The sequence below is a fragment of the Heloderma suspectum genome, chromosome 3, assembly GCF_057233095.1.
Source record: "Heloderma suspectum isolate Gila_16-S chromosome 3, 16-S_ref, whole genome shotgun sequence".
In the NCBI taxonomy this organism is placed as follows: Eukaryota; Metazoa; Chordata; class Lepidosauria; order Squamata; family Helodermatidae; genus Heloderma; species Heloderma suspectum.
The window spans coordinates 74,856,598-74,881,243 of NC_139460.1; the positions used below are offsets into that span (position 1 = coordinate 74,856,598).

At 43.7% G+C, this 24,646-nt stretch overlaps 1 protein-coding gene across 1 annotated transcript in view; it reads right to left on the bottom strand.

Annotated features, from left to right (window-relative positions):
- LOC146349803 (SAM domain-containing protein SAMSN-1-like) overlaps positions 1-24,646 on the bottom strand; it is a 66,023-nt gene that overhangs the window by 31,470 nt on the left and 9,907 nt on the right. The window contains exons 2-3 of the mRNA XM_084843520.1: positions 2,740-2,811; positions 818-973 (exon numbers count right to left, since the gene is read on the bottom strand). Coding sequence (XP_084699646.1) covers positions 818-973; positions 2,740-2,811 — 228 coding nt within the window. The remainder of the gene's footprint in view (positions 1-817; positions 974-2,739; positions 2,812-24,646) is intronic.

Below are 24,646 nucleotides of genomic sequence, written 5' to 3' on the forward strand. Positions count from 1 at the left end.
TGTATGAAAGTGTGTGTGTGTGAGAGAGAGAGAGCGAGAGAGAAGTGATTCTGTCCCATCCCACATTTGGCTACAGTTCTGCCCACCACTAGGATGTGCCCCTCCGAAGAGCTTTTGCCAGGTTCCTAATCATGGCCTATTACTTCTTTCTCATCCTCTCCTCTCTCTCACAGCTAACAGTAGGCACACTTGTCTGGATGTAACAGCTTCTTCAGCTTCCTATCTTCCAGGCCTCCTCACGCATTATTCCCCACCCCACCCCACCCCTCAAGTTACCTACACAATCCTCTGAAGTCATTTACAACTTGATAAACCCAAACTGGATTTCCCTTCATTCACTCCATCCTTCTGAACCTAATCCAATTCCCAGCTTTTGAACTGCAATACTCTGGCTTTAAGGTGGATTCCTGTGTTGAGACTGGGGCTAAGAAAATCTTGTATGTCCTTACACTCCATTTGAAAGGTCCTCCTGTGCAGTAATGGGATGCACAATCAGCTGCACATGAGGATCTCTGCACACTCACCCAATCAAACTGAATGGGCTTGGTGAAAGTAAGCTTAGAAAGTAAGCCCTCAAGTGGGCTTGAGTTCAAAAGGTTTAGGATAGGAAACACTGGTCTATGTACTTGTTTGAAATACTACTGCAATGCTGCTGATGGTGCCCTGACATAGTGACTGAAATCCTTTTGGATCCAGCTGTTAATTTATATAGCTGAGTATGAAGTAACAGAGTACTTTAGAAAGCAGAAGTCAAAAACCAGCAGTAAAACCACAGACAATCATGGAAGATCCCAAGATTTCAATGATAATTGCTTACCGTCTCCTCCGAAAGTGCCTTGATGTACTTTTTACCCATCTTCTTCTTCATGGTCATAGAAATGGCCCGCATCTTCTTTCCAATGCTTCCTCCATTATTTGGTGTTTTGTTTTGTCCCAGTTCTCCACCATCACTTATAGCATCCGCTTCGCATATCTATTTTTATTTTTTAAAAACAAGCTTGTTAAAATATGTAATTAACAGGCTGTATAGAATCTATTTCTGGAACTTTACTCATAGCAGTTATAGGGATTGTTCTCATCACCGGCTATTGTTTTGTGTCCCAAATTGCAGTTTGCTCATAGTAGATGGATCATGCAAGAGTTCCATCAGTACGAATCCAGAAATGCAGTTGCCATGTCACCATTGGCAAGTACATTGTTTTCTCTGGTGAGAGCACAGGATCAAGGAGAGCCCTTGCCCTTCTTCTGTGCCTGGAGAAACCTGAGGACTTTCTGAGCATCTCTACACCAGCCTAAAATCCCGCATTTAAAAGGGGACTTTCTGCATCCGTTTTAAATGCAGGATCACAACAGACTCCCTTTACACATGCTTCGTTTTCCCCTTCCCCTTTCCTCCTCCTTCTCCCCCTTATCTGTGTCTTCCATATGTTTCATTGGTCTAGCTCCTCTTCTTGTGGCTTTTCCTTTTTCACGGATGGAACTCAAGCAGAACACAAGCAAAATAATTTGATACCTCATTATCTCCAGTCTATTTAAAAATGGAATAAAGGTCATTTAGTGCAGGAGATGCCCAGGAGATTAACGGCATCATCTAAAGGGCCCACAAAGTTCCATGAGTGAGCAATCTCAATAGCAGGATAAAAGCTCTGTGTGAAGAAGCCCTCTTTGCTGCCAGGCTAACTCCAGAAGCACAGGATAAATGTAGGGTCTCCTCCTTGATGATGTGCTAGGGATGTTGGAGAAATCCATAATGGATTTAAATGAGTTCAGATTTCTATGAATCTGACCTGTGGATTGGGCAGTGGACCGGCTTTTTCTCAGCTGCACAGATTCCATGGACTTGCGGTACCAATTTTTTTACTTTTGGGGAGGATTTGTGCAAATGTGCATTTGCGCAAATGTAAGTACACATTAGCACAAATGTGCATTAGCACTAATGTGCATTTAAGCAAGTGTGTATTAGCACAAATGCACAGTTGCAAACAGGAACAATTTTTTTAAAAAATCCCTAAAAAAAACCCAGTTCCGTAACAGAGCAGACGACAGAATAAAAGATGCCTGACAACCTGCAAAGCACAGACAAAATCCGTATATCCCTATGCTGCATTGGACCTCTGAGACACTTGGAGAGCCATGAAACTTATTGATGATTTCCGAGTATCTAATGCTTAATGCATTGAGCTCCCATCTGTCTCTTCAGCTGTGGAAGAGGGCAGGAATTCTACAGTTGTGTTGGTCTTGAGCTCAGTGTAATATCAATAAACTCTATTTCCTCCCTCTAGATAGAGGAATAGGGTCACGGTGAAACAAAGTTTGGCTGATTATCAAAGCAAATCAAGATCTGTTGACCCCTCTCCATCAGGATCTCCAGTTTGAGTTTGGGCATGCCACTGCAAGCTTCCAAAACCATGGCAGGTGAGTTGACAACTAGTAACATCACAGACACTAGACATTAGGTGACCATGGTCCTTACAACTCCCCAGCAATTTGCTGTTTGAATGTTGGGAAAAATCTACCACCCAAACTGGGGGATAGATGTTTAGTTTTTCTGCTTTTAGAAGCTATGATTTGCATACTGAAAAGGAAAAATGTAAGAGTTCATGCAAATGTTGCTCAGATCAACAGTCATCCACTCAAGTGGAGCAAACTCTACGATGTTTTGCACAATGTGCATTGTGTTGTTTGTACAAACTCCATGGGGACATAGTGTAAAAGAACTAGATTGCATAATATACAAACCTGTGATGAATCATCTGGTTTTGACGCTGAGTGATGTCTGTGATGGTCAAAGTTCCCAAAGCTACTCGTTCGCTATAAAAAAGAAATGTTTATAGATACACTATAAGCATTTGTTATTTTTAGAATCAGTTGATTTAAAGATTTCATAACTGTACTTTGGGTCCCATTAGGCACATCATATAAAAATTGCTAGCAGGATAATTGTCCTCTATTAATATTTGTCATATGTTCAGGGTTTACAGTCAAAGATGTCAAAATTGAAGCAACCAGACCTTTGCAGCATTGGAAGTTATCAGTCTGATTTCATTTCATTTATTATACTTCTATAATGCCCCATAGCCAAAGCTCTCTGGGCAGTTCACAAAGATTAAGAACCGTTAAAAATACATGATACGAAGTGCAAAACCATTTCCATGAAAACAGACAGCACACCCACAGACCGCTTATATCGGTTTCGCTTTATCCAAACTCCAGTCCTAAAGCAAGGTTCCAACCAGTCGCACACAGATCAAACCATTTGATTCAAACCATGGGGTACCAGAAACACAGAAGGTAGATTCAATTGACTTCAGCAAATGAACTAAGCCATATGTTTTTGTTCTCTGCTATGCACACATTATACACCCTTAGGGTGCAATCCTATGGCCGCTAGTCACCGGCTAGACAGCCATAGAGCCCGCACTCCGAGGCCAGATCCCAGAGAACCGCCTCCCTGCCCCTTCCCCCACCGCCTCGTAGGCAGCATGGATTGTGCCTGGGCTGTGCACTCAGAAGAGCAGTGCGGAGTGGGACAAAAGGGGGCGGGGCAGGGCAGGGAATGCAGAAGTGCCAATACGATGCTTCCTATGTGTCATCTGGCCTCCCTACCTTGCACTATGACATCCCACAGCTAGACAGCCAAAATCGGCCATATAGCCGCGAATGCAAGGTGGCTGGAGTGCGGAGATGATCCCCTCCGTGCTCCTCCTGCCAGGCATTGGATAGCTGGTTGTCTCTGAGTTTGCCTCTCTGCATAGGATTGCTCCCTTAGTGTATTATGAGGAGTCCTTAAAGTAACGGTGACCAAAGCAATGGAGAATCTAAGGAAGGGGTGGAACCTCTTTCGGCCCAAGGACCAAATTCAGTTTTGGAGAAGCTCTTGGCAGCCACATTCCTGTGGTGGGCAGGAACTAAGGCAAAAGGGGTGGGACCAAAGGCAAAGGGGCGGAGCCAAAATAAAAAATGCCAGCACATTTCACCTTAAAACTCTTCCTGTCAGTAGCTAAGCCTTAGGAGAGGCATCTCAACCTTTTAGAATGGGGGAAAATGGCAAAAAGGCCAGGAACCCACCAAATGATAGAGAATTGAAAGAGGCTGGGGCCAGGGGAAATCTGAAGGGCCAGATTGGAACTCCTTGAGTGCTGGATTTGGCCCCCAGGTCTGAGGTTCCCCACCCCTGATCTAAGGTAAAAATTACATCTACATTTGCTTCTGAGATAACACGGCACAGTATGCTTTCCACCCATTATATCAAACGTTTCTTGGCTATGTTTTCTTATCTTCCATGTTAGCTCTGAAAGTGTTTTGTGGTTGGTTCTGGAAGAGTCTGCTCATTAAAATGCTGGCATTCCTGACCGTTGTGCAAGGTGACAAGTGTGCACTCCAGTTCAGCAGTGGTGACTTTAAGAATGATGTTTATGAAATTGACACGAATGGTGCACTTGACAAAATAGCTTTCGTCAAGAATTTTCACTCTGGAAGGTGTCTCCACTGATTATGTTCCCGCTCATAAATCACAAATGTACTGTCTGTGTTTGGTCCCATTTCTTTTTGTTGTTGTTCAGTCATTAAGTCGTGTCCGACTCTTTGTGACCCCATGGACCATAGCACACCAGGCCTTCCTGTCCTCCGCTCTTTCCCAGAGTATGCTCAAATTCATATTCATTGCATCAGTGATGCGATCTAGCCATCTCATCCTCTGCCGTCCCCTTCTCCTTTTGCCTTCAATCTTTCCCAGCATCAGGGTCTTTTCCAGGGAGTTTTCTCTTTGCATTAGGTGGCCAAAATATTTGAGCTTCAGCTTCACTATCTGTCCTTCCAATGAGCACTCAGGGTTGATTTCCCTTTAGGATTGACTGATTTGACCTCCTTGCAGTCCAGGGGACTCGCAAGAGTCTTCTCCAGCACCACAGTTGGAACACATCAATTCTTCTTCGGCGCTCAGCCTTCCTTATAGTCCAGCTCTCACAGCCCTACGTTGCTACTGGAAAAACCATAGCTTTGATTATATGGACCTTTGTCGGCAAGGTGATGTCTCTGCTTCTTACTATGCTGTCTAGGTTTGCCATAGCTTTCCTCCCAAGGAGCAAGCGTCTTTTAATTTCATGGCTACAGTCACCGTCTGTGGTGATCTTGGAGCCCAAGAAAATAAAATCTGTCACTGCTTCCATGTCTTCCCCTTCTGTATGCCAGGAAGCGATGGGGCCAGATGCCATGATCTTAGTTTTTTTAATGTTGAGTTTCAAACCAGCTTTTGCACTCTCCACTTTCACCCTCAACAAGAGGCTCTTGAGATCCTCTTCGCTTTCTGCCATTAGGGTGGTATCGTCTGCGTATCTGAGGTTGTTGACAATTCTCCCGGCAATCTTAATTCCGACCTGTGATTCATCCAACCCGGCATTTCTCATGATGTACTCTGAATATAAATTAAATAAGCTGGGCGACAATATGCAGCCTTGTCATACTCCTTTCCCAATTTTGAACCAATCGGTTGTTCCATGTCCGGTTCTTACTGTTGCTTCTCGTACAGATTTCTCAGGAGACAGGTAAGGTGGTCTGGTATTTGTTGGCATATTGAGTGCAGCACTTTAACAGCATCATCTTTTAGGATTTTAAATAGCTCAGCTGGAAGACTGTCATCTCCACTAGCTTTGTTGTTAGTAATGCTTCCTAAGGCCCACTTGACTTCACTCTCAAGGATGTCCGGCTCAAGTTCAGTGGCCGCACTATCATGTCTATCAGGGACATTAAGATCTTTCCTGTATAGTTCTTCTGTGTATTCTTTCCACCTTTGTTAATCTCATCTGCTTCTGTTAGGTCCCTCCCTTCTTTTCCCTTTATCATGCCCATCTTTGCACAAAATGTTCCCTTGATATCTCCGATTTTCTTGAAAAGATCTCTAGTCTTTCCCATTCTATTGTTTTCCTCGATTTCTTTGCATTGTTCATTTAAGAAGGCCTTCTTGTCTCTCCTTGCTATTCTCTGGAACTCTGCATTCAGTTGGATATATATTCCCCTTTCTCCTTTGCTTTTCGCTTCCCTTCTTTCCTCAGCTACTTGTAAAGCCTCCTCAGACTGCCACTTTGCTTTCTTGCATTTCTTTTTCTTTGGGATGGATTTAGTTGCTGCCTCCTGAACAATGTTACGGACCTCCGTCATAGTTCCTCAAGCACTCTGTCTATCAGATCTAATCCCTGAAATCTATTCCTCTCCTCCACTGTATATTCATAAGGGATATGATTTAGGTCATACCTGAATGGTTTAGTGGTTTTCCCTACGTTCTTCAATTTAAGCCGAAATTTTGCAAGAAGCAGCTCATGATCTGAGCCACAGTCAGCTCCAGGTCTTGTTTTTACTGACTGTATGGAGCTTCTCCATCTTTGGCTGCAAAGGACATAATCAATCTGATTTCGATATTGACCATCTGGTGATATCCATGTGGAGAGTCGCCTCTTGTGCTGTTGGAAAAGAGTGTTTGCTATGATCAGCGTGTTCTCTTGGCAAAACTCTATTAGCCTTTGTCCTGCTTCATTTTGTACACCAAGGCCATGCTTGTCTGTTATCCCGGTTATTTCTTGACTTCCTACTTTAGCATTCCAATCCCCTATGATGAAAAGGACATCGTTTTTTGGTGTTCGTTCTAGAAGGTGTTGTAGGTCTTCATAGAACCGATCAACCTCAGCTTCTTCGGCCTCAGTGTTTGGGGCATAGACTTGAATTACTGTGATGTTGAATGGTTTGCCTTGGATTCGTACTGAGATCATTCTGTCATTTTTGAGATTGTACCCCAGTATTGCTATTCCCACTCTTTTGTTGACTATGAGTGTTACTCCATTTCTTCTAAGGGATTCTTGCCTACAGTAGTAGATATGATGGTCACCTGAATTAAATTCACCCATGCCTGTCCATTTTAGTTCGCTGATTCCCAAGATGTCGATGTTCAATCTTGTCATCTCACGTTTGACCACCTCCAGCTTACCTTGATTCATTGATCTGACATTCCAGGTTCCTAAACAATATTGTTCTTTACAGCATCGGATTTTCTTTTCACCACCAGACACATCCACAGCTGAGTGTCCTTTCGGCTTTGGCCCAGCCGCTTCACTCTTTCTGGCGCTACTTGGAAATACCCTCTGCTCTTCCCCAGTAGTATATTGGACACCTTCCGACCTGAGGGGCCATCTTCCGGCGTCATTTCTTTTAGCCTTGTGATACGTTCCATGGGGTTTTCTTGGCAAGAATACTGGAGTGGGTTGCCATTTCCTTCTCCAGTGGACCACATTTTGTCAGAACTCTCTGCCATGACCTGTCCGTCTTGGGTGGCCCTGCACGGCATAGCTTATGGCTTCACTGAGTTATGCAAGGCCCTTCGCCACAACAAGGCAGTGATCCATGAAGGGGCCCATTTCTTTTACACTGCTTTAAAGCTAAAATGGTTATTGCAAGAGTAATAGACAATTTATGAACAACATAAAATTATCGTTTGGACAAGTTCGTAATCACATGCGGACCAATCTTGATAGCTGCAGCCTTATTTTGAATGTTTATTTTATTTTATAGCCCACATTAGTCCCTAGGGCTCAGAAAGGCTAGCAATAATTCCTTATCTCGAGCAGCAGTCCTAAACAATCTTACCAGTGAGTAAATCTAGTTGAATTCAGTGGGACTGACTGCAGAGTGTACTTCCTTAGGTTTTGCACTGGTATTTATCGTCACAAAAAAACTGAACTCCTGTATAAATTTGGAGAGTATAATTTCCATTTTAAAAATACAACCAAAGTGAACTGTCCAAGGCAACCTAATCTGTTCATGGATGAGGTAAGAGTCAAACCAAGGTTTCCCATGTCAACATATCTGTCACTAAGCCATTGTTATGCATAAGCAGTTTGGATAAATTACAGCCCAGTTCACACTTAAGCTAGCAGTGTGTGAGCAATTTGCCAGTGGTGATAACTTATGCTGCTGAGGTGAGCATCTGAGTTCAGGAATCATGTGGATGTTACATGCTGATGTAGGGTGGCATCTGACAACAGCCAGGCGGACACATTCTGTACTAGCTACAGCTTCCAGACCAGCCTTAAGGGCAGCCCCACATAAAGCGCATTGCAGTAATCCAGTCTTGAGTTTACAACACCTGCAGCATAGTGGCCAAGTTGTCCCTGTCCAGGTGTGGTTGTAGTTGGCATATCAGAGGAAGCTGGAAAAAGGTACTCCGAGCCACTGAAGTCACTTGGTCCTCCAGTAGCAACCATGGACCTAGGAGAACCCCCAGACTATGAAACTGCTCCTTCAGGGGGAGTACAACTCCATCTAGAACAGGTAACAACCCTATTTCCCAGATATGGGAACCACTCATCTACAGGGTCCCATCTTACCAGGATTCAAGCTCAGTCAATTGGCTCTCATCTAGCCAAGTCCAGGCACCAGTCAAGGACTTGCATGGCCACACTTGATGCAGATTTTACAGGTAGAGTTGCATGTCATCAGCATACTGATGACACTTTGCTCCGAAACTCCTGATGACCATTCCAATGGCTTCATATAAATGTTAAACAACACTGGGGACAATTAAGTACCCTGTGGGGTCCACAGCTGAAGAGCCAAAGGGTCAAAGAAGAGTCATTCAATGTTGCTTTCTCAAACTGACCCCGTAGGTAGGAGCAGAACCTCTGAAGTACAGTGCCTCCAACACCCAACCCACGGAGCTGGTGTAGGAGGATACCATGGTTGATAGTACCAAAGCAATGTACCAATGACAGACTGAGTAGAATTGACATGGTCACATTCCCCTTGTCTCGCTCTCTTGGTAAGGTCACCCATTAGTGTTACCCAGGCCAATTCAGTCCCATAATAAGGTCTGAAAACTGACTGAATAGATAATTGGTATTTGGGTCTAGATAACTGGTATCCTTCGAGAGTGTCTGCAACTGGCCTGCCACCACCCTCTTGAGAACCTTAACCAAAAAGGGGGAATTAGCAACTGGGCTATATTTATCCAGGGTGATAGGGTTCAGAGTGGGTTTCTGGTTTCATGACTGTTTCCTTAAGAGCAGAAGGCACCAGTCCCTCACATAAGGACACATTTACCACACACTAAGCTCACCCAGTCTCCAGTCATACCCCCACCCCTAGCTTTTATTAGCCACAAAGGGCAAGGACTGAGAGGGCATGTGGCTGGACGCCTCACTGCAAGCACCTTGTCCACTTCATCAGGCCACAGTAACTGAAACCGATCCCACAAGATCATGCTCAGAGTACAACTATTGAAATCAATGGGACTTAAGTTAATTATGGATAACTTGACTCATCAATTTCAGTGGGTCTACTCTAACCATGACCATGTCTGGATCCAAACCTGCTTTTTCTGATTTCACACAATTTCTTTAATAGTGTGTAAGCATTTAACATGCCTGATTTATGTTCTTTAAACAGCAACCATGTGTGCGTGTGTGGGGGTGTGGATGGACCAGAATCGGGACCATGGCAAGGGGCACAATGGCTTTACACCTTTCCTGCCAACACCACAGTCTCAGTTAAAATCCCCCCAAGCTGCTATTAGCCCATGCAAGGAATTTCTACCAGCAAAGGTTCGATTGGCACTGCTCAATGTGCTCCATGGCTCCAATCCTGACCCCTGTTAAATTCATACGCATTTAACATCATGTCTACTTAGAACCTTACTTAGATGTATTCCAGCAGAGTATTTCTGTTGGCAACCCCTTTTTCATTATATGTATAAAAAAGCTAATGGGTGCAGATGAAATCCTTTGGCCTATGCAGTTAACATTTTATTGAAAGCTTTTCTATATTACTCAGTGAGCAATATCTTGCCAAGTGACAAGGCACAGCTCGATTGAGTGATATAACACATAGCCCCAAGGATGATGGGTCTATCAGGGAGGAGTAACACCTTTTTGCTGACTTTTCTTTCCCACTGAACGTGCCCCACAGCATTGTGGGAAGATGGAACAGAGGGAAGGGCAGACCGAGGAAGGCTGCAGTTCAGAACAATCCTGGTTAATCGGGGAGCAGGCCGTGACATTAACTGGACACCCAGAGCTTTTCCATAGCGTTCGGGATGCTCACTATGAAACGCTGCTTCTTGAAGCGCCGATGCGATAGTGAGACACGGAAGACCAGAGGGGAAATAATGCTTAGCGCTGCTGTTCTCATAAACAGCCGGAGCTCAGGGAAATCAGTTACTCCTTCCGAGCCTCACAACAGTCTTATATCCTATCTAAACAAAGGCCTTGGGCTATTTTGTCATGTACTTTAGTGTTGCTCCATACTTATTAAACATTAATAAGGACTGCAGGATGGTTTCCACCATTCTAGATAATGGGCTTGTTGCACAGGAGAGCATTAAGCCGGGCTACCTCAGCAACTCTCAGTCCTAACTCTCCCCCCCCCCCGCCCCCATTAAGTAATCAATACAGCTGCCACCTTTTAAAATGCATTCAGCCCCGTGACAACAGTATGGAAAAACACACTGAGGAGCCAGGGGCCTGCGGGTGTGTGTGTGTGTGACTTCTGCTTGCTTCTGCTAGTGTGTGTCAGCCACCACATTGGCTCCAGCGGGATTCTGCTAGGGGAAGCCATCGGTGTAACACGCAAGCCTTATTTCCAATTTTAGGAAAGCTTTTAAAGCAAATGCAAGTCTCTTGGAAGAGAATGGGCCATTGATTTTGACACTGGGATTCAGACTCACATAAAATAAAGTGATTCCTTTTGGCAGAATGGCTACATTAAGCAAATTAACCTCCCTGAACGTAAAATGTGTGACAGGAGGGGGAGGGGTGCCTTGTGCCCATTACGAAGGAGCAGGAACGCAGAGGGCCAATACTTTCCGATTGATCCCGGAAATCTTTCTGATCAGAGGATTCACTGGGGCGAGAGAGGGAGTGGGCAGATTTACATCTCAGTCAATTCATTGTGCATAGAAGCAGCCATTTGCATTATAGGCCAATATTTGCTGTGTTCCTCCCTTCTCCGCCTATGTTTCAGTTCATACATTTAGCCCCATTTGTGTGGATCAAGTAGGGCGCAGTTCTATGCATGTTTAGACATGGCTGGCTGGGGCATGTTGAGAGTTGTAGGACTTTTTTTCTGTCTAGACATGCATAAGATTGTGCCCTCAATATGTTACTGGTGCAGTGTGGTTTTGTACTTCGCTGTGGCGGCATCCTACATGACAGAGGTGGTGATGAGATACAATCCATACCAGGGAGGGGGCACTCAGATGGCGCCAGGCCTAGGGTAGGCTCTTACATTGCCCCCAAAGAGGGATGGCATCACCAAAAAAGAGGGCATTTATATGTATAGGTGGAAATTTAACTATAATTTAAATGGAAATACAATCTCACCCTGGTGGAGAAGCCTGACCAGGTGACCTTTGTGCCTGCTGTCCAGGTGCTAAGTGTTGATGGGTGACTTCAAGGCCCCTGCTGATCTCCCTCCTTGCGGTTCTTTGCCTTTAAACCAGACCTTGGACTGGGAAGCCCATCAAATGGAGGTTGCCTTCCAATAGAGGGCTGTCCACTGCCAGCTCTCCAAAAGAGAGGGCTGTCCTCTGTAAAGTAGGACACCTGGCCATCCTAGGGCTCCATCATTTCAGGCCAAAGAGACTCTAAATATCTATCTATCTATCTATCTATCTATCTATCTATCTATCTATCTATCTTGGCCTATAATTGAGTCATGACTTTATTGGTGCCATGGTATATATGCAGTTACCAGGTTTTAACTGCCCATTTTCAATGTTTATCATTGCTTTATTTTTTATCATTGTTTTATTATGTTTCACAGTTTTAGATTTTGTATGTCATCTTGGGAGGGCTTTCTGCAAAAGGTGGTGTCTAAATCTTTAAAATGAATAAATAAATACAAGATTTTGCATCCCCGCCTCCCCCACCCCAATCCATTTGAGGTTGGACTTCTGGAATTCACCCTGATCTGAAATGGATCCAATATTGCCTCAGTCCCTCCTATGGTGTTTTCTTGTAGCCCATCCTGCCATGACTCCCCACACTTTGCACAACTCAGGCCGTGTTTCCATGACAATGGAAGGAGAAGCGAATGGAGGAGTACTGGATTTTTTAAAAGGAATCAGCTTTGGTGTGCTTTGGTCCATGCAGGGCTCCACAAGCAGGTTCTCCGCACCCGTAAAAATCACTTCACAGAACATACTTCCTGGGGGGTTGGGGGTTGGAGTGAACATCATCTGACTGGCAGGGGCTGCTCAACCAATGAGGGAGGCTTCCCCCCCCCTTTCTCCTTTACCCTGAAAGTCCAGATGCACCTGCATTTCAGGAACAAGCCTCATTGAGCATAATGGGAGTTACTTCTGAGTAGACACACATATGCTTGTGCTGGGAAAGGGTGAGGGGAGAACACAAAGATGGGAAACCAGCTCCCATTTTAACCCACAGGATCTCTATAGGAAGGGGTGAAGTAATTACTTCCTAAGGCAATAAACCAAACAAAGGAGAATAGGAGCCTCAAGATCACGCTGTAGAGCACTTAGGGAATTGGGCTTTACACTGTGCCATGTCAATTGAGGGGGATCTCTGTAAGTTCCGATGTGGGCATTCAGAGGGCAAGCATTCAGCACAATGGGACTTACTTCTGAGGAGACACTAATTGGTTTGTGCAGGGACAGGAAACACACAGGAAACACTCCTTGACCAGGGTCACGGTGAAAGGCACCCCCCTGGACAGGGCTAGCATACCCGAGGTCAATGCTGGGGTTGGGGCACACAGCAACTTTACAGGGGAGACCCTGACTTATGGGAAAGAATCGGACTTTAAGCAGTCTCAGGAAATCCGTTTTTTCCCTGATAAGCCGCGGGGGGTGGCTGCTGGATGGCCATGATGTCATGTATCCCTAATGACTGCAACATGCAGCCAGCTCAGAGTAAATTGCTGGTGGAAACACCTCCTCTGTCTCTGTCAAGGCAGCTGGCATGCTCCCTGCCATCCCTCCTTGATCTAGTAAGTTGCATGAAGCTGGGGTTGGGGAAAATGTAAGAGAATGCTATGGCAGGGACTGACTGTGAGTTCCAAGTGCTGACCTGGACACAGCTCACATTCCCATATTATCAGCGTGGTGTGGAACCCAGCAAATGCAGCGAAGTGGCAACATGCTCCTTATCTGGAGATGCAAGGGCTTCTCCTGGGGACCTTGAGCTGCAAAACCCGGCCGCTCAGGTTGCCGTGGATCCTTTCTTTGGATCAATAATTTTCTTTTACCTTTGCTGGAAGGCGCTTGACACACATAAACGGATGTCTTACTCTTATTTGTATAGATATTCTTCCATCCCCCCCCCTTCATTTTCACCAGACCCTTTTGAGAACAGGGTTGTCAGCACGGAGAACTGAAAATGGAAATGCGCGACTAGTTTGGGTGCCGGCACGTGTTTACAATTAATTGCATTTTCAATCCCTGTCTAAACCATCACTACAGATTGGATCCAGATTTAGGCACATGCAACTGGGCTGGCAGAAGCAGCATCCCCCCTCCCCACAACGGCTGCTCCAGCCCCCTGGAAATGTTGCGCAGAGAGTCAGGGATCCCCGTTGAATGGGGTGGCCTGTGCTGGGAGGGGATCCCCAAAAATCGGGTGGAGGCACCTTCTGTGAGTGGAGCCCTTCCATCAGATTCTGGATCCAACCCCAAATCTCCATTTTTGTTTTTGGGGGTTGGTAGTACATTGAACTTCTAGAGAGCTAGCCAGAATAATTCCTGCATCACATTCCTGAGTAGTGATAATAATCAGCACCTAATACTGGGGAAAATTAACAGTGAGACCCAAGACAGTCATCAGCCATATCTTGTGCTTATTAGTTAGGATATTCTAACTGAAGAATTATCCAACTAACTCATTAACATGTAGTCAGGAAGACAGCCTTACTATGCCAAGGTTTTACTTTTCTACAAGCTCAATTTAAAGTAATGGGGGTTGTAGGAGATCATTAGATCATCAGTGCTCATTAGATCGCACCATTGGTAAATATTCATTGCAGGAAATATGAGCTCTCTGCCGTCTTCATGAGTAGCACAGGGCATTGTGTACCACTGAAGCAAAGGACAAAACAGCCGGGGATCTTGTGCTGGCCTTCTGAACGGGGGTGAGATTCATCCACCTGGTTTTATATCACTGGCTTTTATTTGTCCCAAGTGCAAAATCTTTTTTTTAATATGGCCATAAACTGTTTCACCACCATAAGTGCTCCTTTGGAACTAAGTCAGTGCCTTAGGATAACTGTTGTAAGACTTCAGTGAGCTGTTCACACCTCAAATCGTCACGCAGCCCTTCTTCGTTTCTTTTCCTTCTATGTGCTTTCTTTTTATACTGTTTTCTGGCTGCAGTACACCAGACCTTCCTTTAAGTTTCAAATAACAGTTGTACGTAAGATTCCAGCATGATTACAGTGGCTTATGTAAGCCAGGGTGGGCTGCGGTGATCATGCAAAACAGGTCTCTGTCTCCAGTCAAAACGATACATTCTGTTGTATTGCCTTCTGTTGTATTTAAGCCATGATGGTCTGCGGTGCCTGTGGGCACCAAGTTGTCAATTCATCTCCCTGCCATGGGTTCTTGTGTCATCCAAACCCGGCAGGGGTGGCTTGCTGGGGTGGTTAACAAACCAACAACCCTAACAGGTCATGGGCTCTGGGTGGTTTGTTAGCCACCCCAACAAGGCACCCTTGCCGGGTTTAGAAGTTATGACTACCTGCGCTCAGAGATGATAATTAAGGAAATGAGCTGGTATGTGATCGGCATGTGTGGGGGTGGTTAACAAGCCACCATGGCTTATTAACCACCCTCCTGCCTTGCGAACCAGGCCAATGAATACATCGCCCTGGGCAAAGAATTCAGAACACTTCTAAGGATCACTTTCCAAATGACAGTTTGCCTATTAACCCAGCAGTAGGAAGCAAAATATGGATATCTGTATACAATATGGATTATATCACGGGAGGGCAACCTCTGGCCTGTGGAGAGGCCCAATCTGGCCCATGAAGGGTTGAGCACCCTCCATGGGTCCTGCCTCCTGCCCTCCTCAAGCCCTGCCCCTCCTCAAGCCCCGCCCTCTGGTGGAGAGGATTCCCCCATGTTACCTCTGATTGGAGATAACAAAAAGATTCCCTTTTACATCGCTCATCCTCCCACTCAGAGGGTGAGTGGGGCAAGTGGGAATTCCTTTGTTCTCTCTGATCAGAGATTAGAGACAACATAAGGATTCCCCCACACCACTAGCGGCTCCTGCAAGTTCCATTCCAAATCGGGATGTGAGCGACGCAGGAAGGAGGAGCCCAATTCAGCTGGGTCTTATAGGAACAGGTTCCTGCAACCGCTGAGTCCGTCCCTTCCTTCCTTCCTTCCTTCCTTCCTTCCTTCCTTCCTTCCTTCCTTCATTTCTATACCGCTCAATAGCTGAAGCTCCCTTCCTGCAAGGCTCCCGGGATGCCCAATTGGAAGGTAAATGGCATGGGAAGGTGGAGCCATCCAAGTCCTTTTCTACATGCAGAAAGAGGCATGGAGCAAAAGTTTTTGTAAAAGGATAGAAAAGTGGACAGGGGTGGGTAGATGATGTCATTGGAGCAGGCAAGGCTTCCGGCCCCCACCCCCTTCCCCATCATCTGGCTTGGTTCAGGGAGGTAGTGCACCCCTCAGACCTAGTTTACATGATATTTGGGGTTTTAAAGATAGTTAGCTATTTTCCTAAAAAAAAAAAAAAAGCAGGGTCAGGGAGGAAACAATAATTAACAACTGCTTTTTCAAAAGAAGAAGGGACTCAGACAAGTATCTATTATTATTACCTTAGAAAACAGTCGTGGATATTGTGACAAACTGGTATGTTTGCACCTCCAGCCCTGCAAGGCAGGACAGGCTGCAAGACATCCTGTTGTCTACATTCCTCAGACTTGGTGCCACCACCACTCAGGTGTATTTTCAATATCCCTTCGCCTGCCCACATGAGAAGGCAAGCGTATGGATTTTAAATATGGAGAAGGATGCCTCCCCCTTTTCAGAGCTGCCTTAACAGCCAGGTTAGTGTGTTTGCCAAGCAGTCCAGCATGTGGGTGAAGCCAACCTTCGGACAAATCAGCTCAATTTTCCAATTCAATATATTTATTATAGAGCCAAGCACAGAGAAGTTCAGAAATAGTTGCTTTTAAAAATAAGAGGAAGAATCAAACTTGCTCACTAGCCCTCACTTCTCAGGATCCTAAGAGCACCTCAACAAAGCTGCTCACAGGGGTGGGGAGGGATGAAGCCGCTCTGTGCCTGGCTTGGTCTTGTCTTGACTCTTTGCCAGCTGGCCAGACACAAAGGAAAAGTTTCTTTTATAACCAAAGGTAGCCCTGTGGGACTGGAAGCTAGGCAGCTCCCAGGGAGGGAAATTCACACGGACCAATCAATAGCCTGAGTGGAGCTGGCCATGCATCCTCCAGGTGTTTTCTCTAGTACCTACTACTTAGCATGTGTAAAATCCCCACAACAGGGGTGCTTCCAGATGAAGCTTGTATTGAGCAATCACACTGCCTCCTTCATGGAATTTTACTGGGGTCCAGGCTGGCTGGGGAATGCTGTGACTTTTTGCTCTCTAAACATGCATAGGATTGTGCCCTAAGTCACAGAGAATAGGTTCCTGATTTTCCCTAGAAGTACCACCAATACTGATGCCTTTTCGAGATAAAATGTGTTTTGTTATTTATAGCCCCTATCTTAGTTAGCCAATTCAGAAGCCACCCCAAATGTAAGATTCTAAGAACAAGCTTTGTTCTAGCTGATTTTAGAATTAGAGATTGCTCACTTTGGGTAGATTTACAAGGCTGCCTTTTTCATTACAGTGTGTGTGTATGTGTGTGTGTATTTTGCTTTAAGCTCTATTTTGTGTAAAAATCCACTGTAGGTTTGGCTTTCAGATCTCTTGAGGGACGCCATGTTCACTTAATGATAGCTGCAAAAATGGCCCAGGAGAAAATGTGTATTGGACCCTTATGCACTATTGAAATTCTACGTAACTCTCATTAAAAGGCCTTTGAAAAAAATCACTATCAATGGGAGACACTGGTTGTCTAGTCTGAATCCATTGATCACAGTCTCCATTAAATTAATGATAAAACTTCCTGTTGTCTTCAGTGGAAGTGTGATCAAACCCTTCATGGTTATCAATGTTACCACTACCTTGTTATGAATCATAACGTCAAACAAGTTTATGGTTATGGGAATTAGAGTAAATATGTTCTAGGAGATAAGGTTTGTATTAAATAAAGGTCCTAACCTGTCCCTGTTATATCTAATTTTCTTCTTATGCCTGTTTAGTAGCTGGAGATTAACAAAAGTGTCAACCTTCTCTGTTATGTTTTACTGTATCCATGCAGCAGTGTCCTTGACCATAAGTGATGACCAGCAGTGCACTAATTCTTAGGAAGATGTTTTTCTTAAGTGTGCAGAGGGGAGGGAGGAATTTTACTACTTTTAAATGAGTGTTTGATGCATCATTTTGGTTTACCTGATTAATGTGCACAGCAGAGTCAGCCACGAGCACTGTAATGTTTCTGCAAGCTTCCCTAAAGCAAAGCTCAGCCATTAATTCAGTGGCACATGTCAGCTCGGCAGAACAAGGTCACTCTTCTCCTTCAAGGGGAACCTTTTTAGAAATCATAAAACTGACAGAAAGTTCTTCTTTGCATGCTTTATATCACCTGAGGTTGAGTGCTGCAGTGAATATAGCAGGGCTTATAAACAACCCCATGCCCAAACAGCCCCAAACACACCAGATATTTGGACCCTACACTTCACAAAAGAAGAAGAAGAAGTCAGTGACAGTTTTATGTGGAGCAAACATGCCATATGTAATCCTAAATGAGTAAAGAATGAGTAAAAATTAGTAAATCTTTTCTTGGGATCTTTGGAAGAGAAAATTGGTAAGCCTTCATGAGCACAAATGCTGGTGTTGCAGCTTGCTTGGAGCAGGCTGGCACTTAGGAAGAAAAATGTAGAGTGAAGGACTTTGTGTAGTTGATTCCACAGAGGTTTCAACCTTTGAATACAAAATGGGGAGAATTTATTTCAAATATTATTGGATCACCCTGTCTCCAATTCACTTATATAGCAGATTGTAAGTCTCCAAAGGGATGTTTAGAATGTAAAGTAAATGCTAGGCTGATCGAGTCGCTGATAATTCTTATTGCACTGAAGTTTACAAATAATTGGAGACAACTGAGTCGCTGTCTGACAGATGGTCGAAACTGAAAGCTGCTTCTTGAGATACACAAAAGGAACAGCAAAGCATCCGCAAAGACCAAATGCTGAAGGATGTTTCCATGAGGAGACAGCACTGGGTCTGCATGCACTTGATGGGAGACTAGAACCAAGTCAAGGCTGAACTATATAGGGTGAATTATCAAAAGAATTCAAGTGATATACATAGGTCCAGTACACATATGGCTGAGGCCATATATAGGTCATCCATGTGGCAAAAACCTCTGCAACCTCTCCCACAGTACATGTTAAAAATATATGAATAGAAGGGCTGTAAAAGCTTCCTTTTTCTTCTGGCCTTCAGGATGAAAACATTCCAGGGATGTTTTTTACTTGCTGATATTTTTGCTTGTTTTTATTTTGGTGTCTATAAACATCGTTCTGTTTATTGTTACTTTATTTCCCTTTCTCAGTGTCGTAGAAAGCCAGTTTGAATAAATGTTTGGAAGAGGAGCATATAACATTTTAAATGCTTTTATTAATGAGAATTTGGGCTTTCATCCATAAATACTTAGGCAAGGAGGTTGCACTTGCACAATCTGTCTACTGTTAAAGGAGTGGAGAGATTCTACAAGCAGGGCCCATTTGATTAGGCATCTCTGTACAAAAGAAGTGCCCTACTGAGTGACCAATAGCTTACAACCCAGAATGTAGACGAACCAATCTCTGGGACATGCCATAGACTAGTGGTAAGATTATATCGGAGTGACGGTCTTCAACTATGCTTCCTCTGAAGTTACATTTTTCTCTTAAAATGTTTCCCTTTGTCTGAAAATTCAGATATCTCTCAAGTTAGATAAGCAAACCTTTATCCTACCATTTACAAGCTAAGTACAACCCCAACTCCTCCCTTAATGCTCTGTCTCTGTGCCCTTGCCCTTGCTAGAGGCCTGCTTCCATGCTACATTTTCCTTAGTAGCAAGACTACCGTTAGTGCATTATAAAGGCTGAGTGTCTTGATATCCTTATTCAAAAGTAGGCCATTATGCTTAACTGGGTAATCAGAATGTCTGGTTTGAAAATGGCAGTTCAATTACTTGATCATACAACATGACTGATCATACAACTTGATCATACAACATGCATTTCAAACTTTATGTGTTCACTGAGGCTCAGTAAGGACATGCAAAACAGTATCCTAATGCCACTGAATTTCCTTCAATGAAAATACAGCTGAAGGTTTGAACAGAGGGAGCAATTGGCAGCTTAAATTAAGTAGTTTCACTGTCTCCATTCATTCCATTACTACCCAAGATAATAAAAAGAGAAGCTTTCGTATACTGCCAGGAGATTCAAGATGGATGTTAAATTGATTTCTGTTATTTTTTTCTTTTACTCTTAAGGAGCAACATTCATGGAACTGTAGAACAATCAATGCCCCCTCCATGCATTAATTGCATAAAAGGGTCTCTGCATGTGGGGAAGTTGTATGATCCGTGGGGCAGGGCCCACATCACTGCCCCTTGATTGCGCAGAGACCTCTTTACATAAGTAGAAGGAGGCTTCAGTTAATCTACAGTTCCATGAACTATATTCCTTGAAAGAGCCCAAAACTGAAATAAAAGAACCGCTTCAACAGAAAGCTATACTTCACAAATTTTGTAAAGTTTGTTCATTACCTCAACTGTAAATATACTGTGACTTGGTTCACAAGTAACAACAAACCATGGTTTAATTAACCATTGTTTGTTGAATTGTGGGTTGTCATTATGTGCGAACCTGGAACTATGGGTTAACTATGGGTTTTTAATCACAAACTACTGATGAAGAGAACCCATGTTTTGTTGTTGGGTTGTGAACTATGGGTTGTTTAAATCATAGGTTGTCATTACGTGTGAACCCAGAATCATGGGTTGTTTCACCAGGCTACAGAGGCAACGGGCAGGAGCAGTAAAAAAAAACACCAGCCTCTTTCCATGCCAGTACTGTAGTGCTGCAAAGGCATTTGGGATACAAGGAGGGCACAGGCAAAGGAAGAGGGAAATAACCCAGGGACTGAGAAAACAAACCATTGTCTGCCAATCAAACCCTGGGTAGGGCAACAAACCTTGGTTTAAATAAACCATGGATTCATGTTAAATGTGAACCAGGCCATTTCCTCCCAGTTATAATCTATAGTTACAGTCAGGGCCAGAAATATTGGAACAAGGATAACTGTTTTGGCAGTTGGCCTCTGTACACCACCACATTGAAGCTGAAAGGAAACACACCCAGATGGGAGCGAAGTCAGGACTTTCAGCTGTAATTCAAGGGGTTTGACAAAAGTGGGGCACTAACCATTCAGGAAGTACAGCCAGTGGCATACACACACACCCATTGTTGGTGGCTCATAAGTAATGGAACGAATGGTTGACAAGCAGCTACATGGCCAGGTGTGGCCTGTTTCCTGGGTACCCCATGACCAATCAAGCAGATAAAAGGCCTGGAGGTGGTTCTGAGTGTTACATTTGCATTTGGTAGCTGTTCACTGGAACTCCCAACATGAGGTCCAAAGAGGTGTCCATGCGAGTGAAGGAGGCCATCAGTAGGCCGAGGAAACAAAATAAACCCATCAGAGAGATAGCAGAAACAGTAGGGGTGGCCAATACAACAGTTTGGAACATCCTGAAAAAGAAGGAATTAACTGGCAAGCTCAGCAACAGCAAAAGGCCTAGAAGACCATGGAAGACAACTAAGGTGGATGACCGCAGAATTCTGCTCATGAAGAGGAACCCTTTCACAACATCTAGCCAGGTCAAGAACACTCTGGCGGAGGTAGGCATGTCATTGTCAACATCTACAGTCAAGAGATGGCTTTATGAATGTAAATACAGAGGCTTCACAACAAGGTGCAAACCACTGGTAACGCCCAAGAACTGAAAGGCCAGATTAGCCTTTGTCAGCAAACACCTAAGAAAGCCTGCCCAGTTCGGGAATAAGATTCTTTGGACTAATGAAACCAAGATTAACTTGTACCAGAATGGTGGGAAGAGAAAAGTATGGAGAAGGAACAGCTCATGATCCAAAGCATACCACATCATCTGTCAAACATGGTGGAGGCAGTGTTATGGCATGGGCATGTATGGCTGCCAATGGAACTGGGTCACTGGTGTTTATGGATGACCTGACTTCTGATAAAAGCAGCAGGATGAATTCTGAAGTGTACAGGACTATACTTTCTGTTCAGATTCAGCAGAATGCTGTCAAACTGATAGGACGCCACTTCATATTGCAGGTGGATAATGATCCAAAACATACAGCAAAAGCTACCCAAGAGTTTCTGAAGGCAAAGAAGTGGGATGTTCTGCAATGGCCAAGTCAGTCACCTGATCTCAACCCAATCGAGCATGCTTTTCACTTACTGAAGACAAGACTGAAGGCAGAAAGACCCACAAACAAGCAGCAGTGGAAGGCAGCTGCAGTAAAGCCCTGGCAAAGCATCTCGAGGGAGGACACTCAGCATTTGGTCATGTCCATGGGTTCCAGACTTCAGGCAGTCATTGACTGCAAAGGATTTTCATCCAAATATTAAAGGCGATCCTTAAGTTTGAAATGATGTTGGTTTGTTCCATTACTTATGAGCCACCAATGACGGGTGTGTGTGTATGCCACTAGCTGTCCTTCCTGAATGGTTAGTGCCCCACTTTTGTCGAACCCCTTGAATTACAGCTGAAAGTCCCGACTTTGCTCCCATCTGGGTGTGTTTCCTTTCAACTTCAATGTGGTGGTGTACAGAGGCCAACTGCCAAAACAGTTATTCTTGTTCCAATATTTCTGGCCCTGACTGTAGGTGGAAGAGGGGCACCACTGTGGATCAGCCTGCAAGATAAGGATAATTTCCTTATAGTATCCCTGCACGTCTGCAGACTGATCTATGGTAGTGCTGTTCTTCCCCCTAAAGCTAGATGATCAGTGGGAGGGAGGGACACAGCAGTGGGTGGCGACACCTTCAGCAGCAGGAACGTTCATTGATCTTGCATGCAGATCCCTCAGTTGGGGCCTGCTACAGATGGCTGCCAGATATCTGGCAGTTTCTGCCTCTGCTACAGTTTCCCATTTGTGTGAAGGGGGAGGAGATCTGAGTGTGAATACTTGTTCATGGATCATGGACCTAATACAGGATTCCCTTTTGTGTCTTATACATGAAAACATAAGCAACAGACTTATGGTGAATCAGGGAAAGGACAAAGAACAAGGAAAGACCTTGAAAATGTCACACACACATCTCCTCCTTCACACAGATAGTAGAAATACATTGAACACCTGGGAATGGAAGTATCATGTTCGAAATTACAAGATGTTAAAATCAGAGCAGTGAGCTGGTGCAGTGCCTCTTAGTCGGGGTGAAAAATCTACGACAGAACATAATCAAAATTGATTCTGTCAGACTATGACAATTAGACCTGTAGATACTAACTCTCTTGCATGTCTGCCATACACACACGCGCGCGCACGCGCGCACCTAGTTGGATGACAATTAGACCTGTAGATACTAACTCTCTTGCATGTCTGCCATACACACACACACACACGTGCACACACCTAGTTGGATGCTTAATTTGTCTGTAAGAATAATAATATATTTTTTAGTATGGTTAGTAGATTAGAACTCTCTGACATGGATTACTGGAAAATTTTGTGTGCCCCCCCCCCCCCAACACCTTTAACCGCATCCTCTGTGTTAATTCTTACGGTGCAGCCTTTTTCAAAAGTCAGTGTTTTACATGATGTGCGTGTGAAACTATGTGAGATGGGAGGGAGACAAGTAACTTAGCCCTCTGTTTGAAGGGCTGTACAGCCCAAGTCCAGGTTCAGGCTAAAGAGCTGTAAGGAGGGAGAGCAAGGACTCTGAAATTGCCCATCAGCAGTTAGCTCTTGGATAGCAGCTTGAGCAGGCACATAGGGCACCATTCAGTCTTCCCTCTTTTGGTGATGTATTGTATTTCTTTGTGAATGATAATATTTATTCCTAAATCTGTACTACATATAAATCAACAGTGCAATTTTTATGCAAATCTGCATCCTCCTTCCCTTGTTCCCTTTTCTTTTTGGTGATGCATTCCGTCTTTTCTGATGATGTAGAAGTGGCCTAGAAGTATCATAATTATCTTTTACATTTTGATCACCCTTTAGGAATCTAATAGCAAGACTGATTACACAATTTATTATGGATTTGAATCTCTACAGTCATAGGGAGATAGGTTAGCAAACTGGGCCTAAAGTGCCATAACAAAATATATGTCCTTTCCCCATTATTTTAACATGACTGAGTTTTTAAAATTTCATCTTGTTACAAGAGACATATAATATTATAACTTCCTAAATTATCTTTAGGGTTTTTTAAAATTAAAAATCTGAATGTTGCAATATATGAACATGATTAAAGAAACATATGGATTAAAAACAAATCATTAGATGAAGAAAGTTTAAGCATATTAATATGCTATGATCATTGAAGAACAAGCATAATAAAGTCCATTAGGATGTTCTTCTATGAAGGCCTCATTGAAATACTGGGAGCTGCCAAAGGACACAAACCTTTCCACGGGATTGTGCTTCAGCTATCTTTGTAGAAATAATAGGCGGCATAGTTGGGAGAGCTTTGGATAACAGACCACACGTACACACACAAGTAACCAATGTTAGCTTTGACCTATTTTAATTGACAGAGGAAACAGAAAAACCTTATCTGTAATGTCACCCACAGTTCTTTTTGCAATTGTGCATATCAAGGCTTGTTTCTGCAGTATTACACATGCAGGTCTGATCTGATAAGGCTTACAGGTATTTCCAGCAGAAATCTTCATAGCCAGATGTTATCTATTTTAGGCTACTTTGCAGAAGTTGCAAACGCCTTGCCAGTCTTCTTGGAAGGTTGTACTAAAGACCTTTCATGACAGTCCTACGTGCCATCTTTGCCTCTAAGCATAAATTTACACAGTTGGAGGCCAGAAGAATATAGTTTATCATCAGCTCATCACCTCTCATTATTGTTAGAATAAAATGCAAATGGGGAAAATATGACTGCCAAATACATTATAAAAACTAGCTACTATGATATTAAGACAGAGTAACTGATTAATGATAGGCTCTGTTTTCTTGAACAAATCTAAAATTTTCTATTTTAAATGCCTGATCCTCTGAAATGTCTTTGAAATAACATTAGAAAGCTTAGCATAATCCTAGTTAATATTCATTAACTGTATACCATCTCTGTATTGCAAATTGTGGCCTTCAAAACCTTACATTATAATGCTGAATGTTTGGTATGGCAGAAACTTTTATTTCAGTTTTTTATCTGCTCTTCTGGAATTCACTTTATTCACCAGAATAAAGGGGAACAACACCGGGAAATGAAAAAGAATCTACCTGATCCATAAGCATAATTCCATCCCA